This window comes from Protomyctophum bolini (genome assembly GCF_963924005.1).
Source record: "Protomyctophum bolini genome assembly, chromosome: 22".
In the NCBI taxonomy this organism is placed as follows: domain Eukaryota; kingdom Metazoa; phylum Chordata; class Actinopteri; order Myctophiformes; family Myctophidae; genus Protomyctophum; species Protomyctophum bolini.
In genome coordinates, this window is record NC_137883.1 from 23,850,908 (window position 1) to 23,860,150 (window position 9,243).

At 44.3% G+C, this 9,243-nt stretch overlaps 1 protein-coding gene across 2 annotated transcripts in view; it reads left to right on the forward strand.

Annotated features, from left to right (window-relative positions):
• col5a1 (procollagen, type V, alpha 1) overlaps window positions 1-9,243 on the forward strand; it is a 155,929-nt gene that overhangs the window by 95,344 nt on the left and 51,342 nt on the right. For both annotated transcript variants that reach the window (XM_080756680.1, XM_080756679.1), the window contains exons 16-26: window positions 300-353; window positions 629-682; window positions 1,594-1,647; window positions 1,989-2,042; window positions 3,175-3,219; window positions 4,179-4,232; window positions 4,972-5,016; window positions 6,304-6,357; window positions 7,233-7,277; window positions 8,112-8,165; window positions 8,863-8,907. In XM_080756680.1, the coding sequence (XP_080612806.1) occupies window positions 300-353; window positions 629-682; window positions 1,594-1,647; window positions 1,989-2,042; window positions 3,175-3,219; window positions 4,179-4,232; window positions 4,972-5,016; window positions 6,304-6,357; window positions 7,233-7,277; window positions 8,112-8,165; window positions 8,863-8,907 (558 nt within the window). The remainder of the gene's footprint in view (window positions 1-299; window positions 354-628; window positions 683-1,593; window positions 1,648-1,988; window positions 2,043-3,174; window positions 3,220-4,178; window positions 4,233-4,971; window positions 5,017-6,303; window positions 6,358-7,232; window positions 7,278-8,111; window positions 8,166-8,862; window positions 8,908-9,243) is intronic.

The following is a 9,243-nucleotide window of genomic DNA, read 5'->3' on the forward strand; positions in this document are numbered from 1 at the left end:
TAATGATTTTTTCTAAATTTGATAACGTGGAGGCCGACAGAGTAAAACATGTTACCTTTCTCACAATGAGCGTGTAGATTAGCTATTTTCACTAGTAGACAATTGAATTTGAGCTAAAGAGGTTGCGAACCACCGGGATAACTGGACTCTTTCCCTCTTTGATAGCTACTCTCACATCATAAAAGAGACACAGCGAGGAGAAAACATGCTCAACAACAGACCTCATCTCAGAGTGATGTCACTGATTGAGAAATAAACATTATATTTTGACGTGAATGTTGTTTTATGTTTTGTTCCAGGGACCTCGTGGACCAATGGGATCGTCTGGCCCTTCTGGAAAGCCTGGCAGGAGGGTAAGCAAGCGCGTCACTATTCCGTCGATCTGGAAACCCATCTGCAAAAAAACAAACATTACAGTAACATGATGACATTAAAGAATGTTGTCACTTCCGAACAGAAAGAGCACCGATATTCTGATATCACATACTAAGATCACGATACCGCGGCGAAAGACAAAGCAGGCCCTTCCTGCCCGTCACATTCTTCCTTGTGCTGATCCTGTGCTGTTCTGACGGGGTACTGTATGTACAGTACGTGTTTGTGACGTTCTCTCGTTGATGTGTTTCAGGGTCGTGCGGGAGCTGATGGCGCCAGAGGCATGCCAGGCCAGACTGGATCTAAGGTATGTGTGTGTTGAGGATCCCTGGCCTGGACAAAGTGGGGTCCAGGGACCCCCAGGGGTCCTTGAGGGAGTTCCAGGGGGTCTCCAGCTAAATGATAGCTTGGAACCAAATGGACCCTGATGGGTCGGTAACTCTGAGAGAACTCACAGAGTTAAATTAACATTGATTGATTAGCAATATAAATTGGGATCCCAGAGATAGAAATGCCACTAAATGTGGGTCCGTAGCCTAATGGGTGTCAAACTGGGGGTCCGTGGGCCAATTAGTGTCAATTTGGGGGTCCTTGAAAAGGTTTGAGAACCACTGCTGTACACCAGCACTGGGGGACCCCCTGGAAAATGCTTAAAGAGATAGTTCACCCCAAAAATGAGACTTGAATTAATCATGGATTTTGTTTTAGTTTTCTGTTACTTTCCTAAGCCAATAATTGAATCACCATCTCCCTATGGAGACACAAAGGAGACTCTTTCTGTCCACTGAACCACTGCTGGTTAACAAATTATTGGCTTAGGAATGCGACAAAAAAATTATAAATAAAATACATGAATTCAAGTCTCCATGGGGTGAGTAACAAAGTGAAAATTATTCTTAGTTTTTGCTTGAACTATCCCTTCAAGCCATTTTAGCTCAACGTGTTACATTGCAACGTGTTGCATGCTTGTAGATTATTGACAAATATTGCCAGATCTTGACAAATCTTCTTTACGGGGGTTCCTTGGCTCAACATCTTGCCAGATGGGGTATTCCACAGCCAAATACATAATGAACCCTGGGGGGTCTCTTTGACGTGAAAATATCTCAGAACCACTGAACTGTATACATCTTCTTATTACATTACATTGCAGCATATTTCACCATTACACCATTTGCCTGAAATATTGCTCTAACCACGATTGTCTCTCGTTGCCAGGGAGACCGAGGCTTTGATGGGCTAGCCGGGCTTCCAGGTGAAAAGGGACACAGAGTAAGGCTCATTTTGTCTCTCTCTCTGTGTGTGTGTGTGTGTGTGTGTGTGGGTGTGGGTGTGGGTGCGTGTATGTGTGCTTGTGCGTGTGTGTGCGTCCAATGTCCATTGCCAACAACACAATTAAATCATTGATCGCAATTATCTGTAGTAAGTATGCGTTTTGTGTGTGTGTGTGTGTGTGTGTGTGTGTGTGTGTGCGTGTGTGTGTGTGTGCGTGCGTGCGCGTGCGTGTATTTGCATATACCGCCGCGTGTCCATAAGACGTGTGTGTGTGTGTGTGTGTGTGTGCGTGCATTGACCTTTCCTCATGGGTGTGTGGTGTTTGTTTGTCTTTATAGGGAGATACAGGACCCTCAGGACCACCTGGAGGCCCAGGAGAGGATGGAGAGAGAGTGAGTACTGCGTTAGAACGTCTCCCTGACTGTGTCTGTCTGTCTGTCTGTCTGTCTGTCTCTCTCTCAGATGCTGTTTTTCTCTTCTCGTTGTACCACAGCATTCATCTTCCTCCATTGGTTTTCCCTGCGGCCTATCTTATTAACGCTGTACTGTCGAACAGTAGAGTAGAAAAGCATTTAGGTCAAATGTTATTATGCTCCATAATTATGCTCCATAATGTACGATGTGCCGTCGTAAAGAAAATCAGAATTCAATCACAGATTCAGAATCCTCAAAAAACGAGAGACTTTTTTCACCTGAAACTCGGTGCGGAGATCGCCACGTAGATATGACAATAATACATTTGCTGTACGCAATCTTGTCTTATCTCATAGTATGCTACTCATCCAATGGCTGGGTTCCTTTCCTTATAATTACATTATTTATCCATTCATTGTTCCATCTTCTGTTTGACCTTAATATTCTACATTCTCTCTCTCCTCTCTCAATTAACAATGCCATGAATAAATATTCAAAGCAATAGCGTGAGACCCCCTCCCCCCTCCCTCCCCCCCAACTACACGCAACTGTACTCCTCCTCATTAGCCCATCGTGGTCGTGACTCCATCCTCCTCCTCTCTCTTGCCACGCGTTGCTCCTCCTCCTCGCTGCATTGTTCTCCCTCCAGTGCTATAATAAATGGTAAATGGTGCATATATACAGTATATAGCACCTTTAGCTACAGCGCTTTACAGAGATTGTGCCTTACATTCACCCATTCACACACACACACACACACACACCCATTCACACGCCGATGCCGGGGGAAACCATGCAAGGCTCCAACCTGCACATCGGGATCAATTAGGCGTTCAGAGTCTTGCTCAAGGACACTTCGACACTAACTCTGGGGGAGCCCGGGTTCGAAATGCGCTTGCCATCCTCTACCCCTCTCTCTCTACCCCTGAGCTACTGCTGCCCCTAATGATAATCTCCTCCTCTTCCTCCTCCTCTTCCTCTTCCTCTTCCTCTTCCTCCTCCTCCTCCTCCTCCTCCTCCTCCTCCTCCTCCTTCTCCATCTCCATTGTCATTTGTGTGCTCCTCCAACGCTTCTATCCTTCTGACCCATTCTCTCCTCCTGTCTCCCAGGGAGACGACGGAGAGATCGGACCCAGGGGACTGCCCGGCGAGCCGGTGAGTGATCACATTCCACTGACTCCCTGAGAGAGAGAGCCTTCGGTTCCACACACACACACACACACACACACACACACACACACACACACTCTGTGAGCTATAGCTCCGTTCTCACTGCCTCGGTGTCGAGGCCTTGATTGCGGAAAGCAATTTGCAGCGTTCTTCCAATGCTTCTTCTTATTATGTCGCCACCATCGCATCACAGGCCGACTGTGCTGAGTGTCAGACTTGCGCTGATTCATACATCATGCCGCGCATCGCGTCCTGGATTTAAAATAACCGATCTGCAAGCATCACAACGCATCATGCTGTGAGCTTGTAGGTGGGTTATTTTCAGTGTGCGACACATTGCTCAACTAATATATAAATCAGGGTTTTGTGCTGTTTTGTAAAAAGAAAAAAAGAGTGGGGGGAAGAAAGAACACAGACTTTGAAGTGGGACATTTTGCACACACCATGTCAAACTTATTATAAGTCTTCCTAACCTCTCAAATAATCTTGTGCAGTAGTTTATTTTGTCCACCAGGGTGTGCTGTTTGGACTCTCAGTCAGTCATAGTTTAGGAAGCACTGAGGTGGTCTTTGATGGGCAGAGTATCAAGAGCTACAATAGGAATGATTTGCATTTAGTGTTTCTATTTGGATAACGTATATCCTCAAGGACATTTTACATGTCAGCCTGTTTCCAGAGATAATGATTGTTAACCCAATTTGAACCCAGTTTGAAAATGACAGTTTTCTGAAAAAGCTATGTTTCTATGTCAGACCTACAAGCTCGTAGCGGCCACTCGGTGGCGCGCTATGAGCTTGTAGATCTGCTATTTTTCAATAGCTAAAGCATAACGTAATGCTAACACCAAAAGGGGTTCCCGCCCAAAATGGGTTAAACTTGCTAAATGTTTTATGCTTCATGTTCTCTGATGCCATTCTGAACGTCATCCTGTTCTTTTTCCTCAGGGGCCTCGTGGTTTGCTGGGACCAAAGGGCCCTCAGGGACCCCCCGGACCTCCTGTGAGTACACAATGCTGTATATAGTACACACTCCTTCCATGGTTTCAGGCTTCATGTCTATATAGTACACACTCCTTCCATGGTGGCTTCAGGCTTCATGTCTATATAGTACACACTCCTTCCATGGTGGCTTCAGGCTTCATGTCTATATAGTACACACTCCTTCCATGGCTTCAGGCTTCATGTCTATATAGTACACACTCCTTCCATGGCTTCAGGCTTCACGGGACAACCTTCCTTTGAGCACAGTGGTTCTCCTCAATCTGTGTGGACCCTTGAGGATGTTGCAAGTGGGCCCCGAAAATAATTGACCAAAAAAAAAAAAAAGACGATTTGAATGATAAAATAACAAAATAATAATAATGGTCCAATAATCCACAATTGATCGATTGATCATTAACATAAAAATGCACGCGGCACACCCATCCGGTAAGTGGTCAGATATGGGTGGACCCGGCGAACGCATTCGCCAAGCGGGCCATTTTATCCCAGGTTGTGAGAAGCACTGTTCTACCTTATATGATCCTAGTATCTGCTTTGGCTCTATGGGTTTTGACAGAGAAACCTGAGCATGATGAAATGTAGTTGTTGATGTGTACTATAATGTAGTAGTAAGTAAGTGCCCTGCAGCAGACCGGCAATGGTGCAGTTTTCATCTGTTTCATCTCCATTCCTCTGTTGTGTGCTGCTGTAGACGCTGTATAGCTGCTGAATGCTTTGTTTATGTCCTCTGTGTTAGGGTGTTACCGGGATGGATGGCCACCCCGGACCCAAAGGAAACATCGTAAGTAGTACTGTTGGAGAGTGTGTGTGTGTGTGTGTGTGTGTGTGTGTGGGCGGGCGGGCGGGCGTGTGAATAAAAAGCAGTTCCGCACCACTTTTAATACAGAGACATCAAGGAAGGAAAAGGCGCATACGATACGATGGCCTCCAAGGCTCCAAATCCTACGCGTTGTTTCCACACTCACTCGCACACGCAGACACACACAAACACTTATGCACACGTGTAGGCACACACGTGCGTGATACACGACTACACGCACTTATTCTTTTTTTGTCTCTATTTCACTGTCTAATACGCATGACTTTCTGATGAACTCTCTATTGGTTCTCGCACGCACACACGCGCGTAAACATTCACATACTAGTTTCTGTTGCGCTCAGAAGACAGTGCAGCTAATGAAGAATAGAGTAGTCGTACGGAGGCTCATTTTGGGATAACTGGATAGTATTATTCCAGGTCCATTTGTGGGAGTGCTGGGCCATAATGAGAGAATGCCTGGCCAGAGCATCCTCCTGTCTATTGGGGAATGCTCCAATTAGAGAGAGAGATGGAAGATCCCGCATCTTTCCCAGACTCTTGGACTGAACCAAGAACATAATTGATTGTCAATTATCTGAGAGGCGAGGCATTCTTCTGAGTTTGAGGTTCAGCAGTTTCTTTCATTAGGAAAGTAAGTGTGAGACAGTGTGCATGGCCGTGGGTACATATGTGTGGCGCCGCGCGTGCGTGCGTGCGTTTTCAACTCCTCAGCCAAATAAGGCTACAGTGATGTTAGTTATGGCCTGTCCTGAGGGTAGGGACTGATGTAGTTATACTGGCTGTCTCGCTCTTCAGCAGCCCCAGTTATTTCTTTTTATAGGAACATGACAATGAAAAAACAAGTATTTATATGACCTCTTGCATAGCCCCTCCTAGATTGTCGTCGCAGTTCGACTGCTGCGTGTTAAATACTGATTGACCGACAAGGAAATCACATCGAACTCGTTGTGGAAGAGACTTTAATTTATCTGTCTTAACCATGGCATCGCAAATTTTGGATAAAAAATTCAATTTTCTGTTCTAGAAAAGATAGCAGACCTACAAGCCGCTGAGTACATTATAGGGCTTAAGTGGTTAAAGCCCTTGACTAATTAACAGATTGATTAATTCAGAGCCGCGAATCAATATTCACTTAATGTGTAATGAATGTCATGTTAGTCACACAAACCCTCCGGGAATGTGTGCACTACTACATGAATTAATGAAAACCTATTTCTAAAGTCAATATCTATTTTTTCTTTTACACAGGGACCTCAGGGAGAGCCAGGCCCTCCCGGACAGCAAGGAAACCCGGGCACACAGGTCAGTATCGCCTGAACGTTTGTCTGTGCATTTTGGCGTTGAACAAATTTGTTTAAAAATCCATGTCGTTACGCCACATCTCCACTAGCTAAAGAGTGCTGGGTTGCGCCCCGAAAATAGCTGATCTACAAGCTCTCAACGCGACGCGTTGTGAGCTTGTAGATCTGCTATGGTCGCTATTTTTGGTCCAAAAGTGTCCTCTTATGGGGTTTCAGCCCCTGTCCCGCTAACGCCCCTGATGGTCTATTCGCCAGCAGTGGTGGAAAAAAGTATTCCCATTTTGTATTTTTTTGTACTAAAAGTATCAATACTGTAGTTTAAAAGTACTAAGTAAAAGTAAAATGTACTTAAAGTAGCAACAGTAAAATTACTCATTATGCAGAATGTTTTCAAAATCTTTCGAATATGTCAGATCTATTATTGCGACGCAATGTGAGATTGTAGATCTGCTATTTTAAAATGGCTGAAATGAAGTCGTTATTGTATGTTTTATAATAATAATCAAAATGTACAAAGTATAACTACCGGTAGTAACTAAAGTTTTCAGATATTGGAGTAAAAGTACAATATTTGGATTCCGAAAAGTATTGGAAATTGGAAATACTCCAGGTAAAGTCAAAGTACCTCAAAATGTTACTTGAGTACAGTACATGAGTAAATATACTTAGTTGCTTTCCACCACTGTTCGCCAGTCATTTGAATGAAGAGACCAAATACAGTCCAGTCTGTTGGTCTGTTCCAGGCTGACATCTAGGTACCTTTCACAACCTTTCATGTGAAAGGTACCTCTGGAAGCCACACCTCTGATGGGTGGGGTTTAGTGTGTTTTTTTCACCCACTGGCGCTCATGATCACTGCGTGTGTTTTGTCAACAGGGTCTTCCAGGCCCCCAGGGAGCCATCGGACCCCCAGGAGAGAAGGTGAGGGTCTCCCGGTCACTTACGTCACACAAACTTTGTTGTGGAACTCTGAAAAAATATGTCATAAAATGTCGCGTTCTAAGATTGGTTTGGAAATACAAAAGAGATTTTCTTATGCAAAGTTTCTGTACAAAATGTCCCCGATTCTGTAGACTTTCTTATGTAAATGATGTGTCCTTGTGTAACATTTCTGTTTCTGTGGTGGTTTATCAATTTTGTGCAATTTAATTTTGTAGACAATTTGAGGCAGTATACAGTGTGTACACTGTACAGCCTATTGTTATGTTGAAAACAAGTAGCCATAATGTAAAGATTCAATCGGTGAGACAAAGGGAGAGATCCCAAAGAAACGGGATGGCGTGACGCCAGTCAGACATTCTCTTTGACTTGGCTGTCACGACTCATGATATATATAATCAGTAGCGTATCGAATTTGGCCATATTATCGGCCATGAAAAATGCTATATTGGAATCGAACCGATCTAAAAAAAAAAAAAAAATAGATTATTGTCACCGATATGGATGTAACCGTCAATGGCATGGCTTTGTACTCACAGAGGAGAGCAGCCTGTCTCTGTCTCTGACAGCTGTTAGTGGGGAGGGAGGGGGGGCTTACCATCTACTTTCACCAGCAAAACATTTTGTTTTATTGTTTATTCAGCACTGAGTTCAATATGAATAATAATATCAGCTGACACGACCCGGCAAATAATCAGAGATTGGATAAAGGTCACAATTTCAATATATTGTGCATAGATCTCTGTATTGTTTGGGTTATACTTTACAATAGATACTCACATCTCATCTCATCTTCTTTCATCTTCTTCCCATCAGGGACCTACTGGAAAACCAGGCCTGCCAGGGATGCCGGGAGCTGATGGCCCCCCGGTGAGTGTTTTTGACACACACACACACGCACGCACGCACGCACGCGCGCACGCACACACACACACACACACACACACACACACACACACACACACACATGCTTACTGTGGTCTGTGGAGAAACCCTACCAGTGACCCGATATTGTGTTATTTATTCATATCATCCATTGTTCCATTGTCTACATTCCCTCTTCTCTCTCTCAAGAGCATATACAATCAATTTACCTTAACTATCCTTTATTGTTTTGACTGGATATCCAATTTTAGATGTGCATATTTTTGCACTGTGTAATTTGTATTGTTTAGATGTTCCTATTTTGTCCTCTTGCATTATGCATATGCTGTCTACGTGTGTGTGCATGAGTGCGTGACTCTCTCTGTGTGTGTGTGTGTGTGTGTGTGTGTGTGTGTGTGTGCATGCGCGTGCATGCATGTGTGCACCGCACCTTGGCACACCATGACGGACAGACCTGGGCTTTAAATAGCCCAGTAATAGCATTCAGTACCTCTATAATACTGTGATTAATCGATGCAGTGATTGAACGGTGTGAAGGCTGCTATTCAAATGGGCCTGTTCGCTCCAGCATTACTTTTACAACCTAATCCCTCAGTAATAGGCAGCGTGTAATACCCTCGTATTTATGACGGTAATTATCTTGGCATGAGACGCAATTAATGTTTCTCTTAATCATTCTCAGGGTCACCCTGGAAAGGAAGGGCCTTCTGGCGACAAAGGCCACTTGGTGAGTTTCCATAAACAGCTCGTTTTGTCTTTTTATAAAGATGTCCATTTTGTCCCCCGTGCCTATCATTTATTCAGCCTGGAAATAGCAGATCTACAAGCTGCACGACAAAGCGCTTGCAATGCCTGTGTGGGCCTGCGGGCCGGGGTCCACCGATGGGCCATGTGGTTATTGCAAGTGGGCCTCCAAATTATTGGCGAAACAGTTACGATGTTCAATGTATTGTGATACCGATAAACAAGAACTTGTAGTATACTGTATTAGTTCCATTGATCCAAGCGGGCCTGGAACGCAATCGATTGATTTGATTGATCGTTAAAGTAAACATGGGCGGCT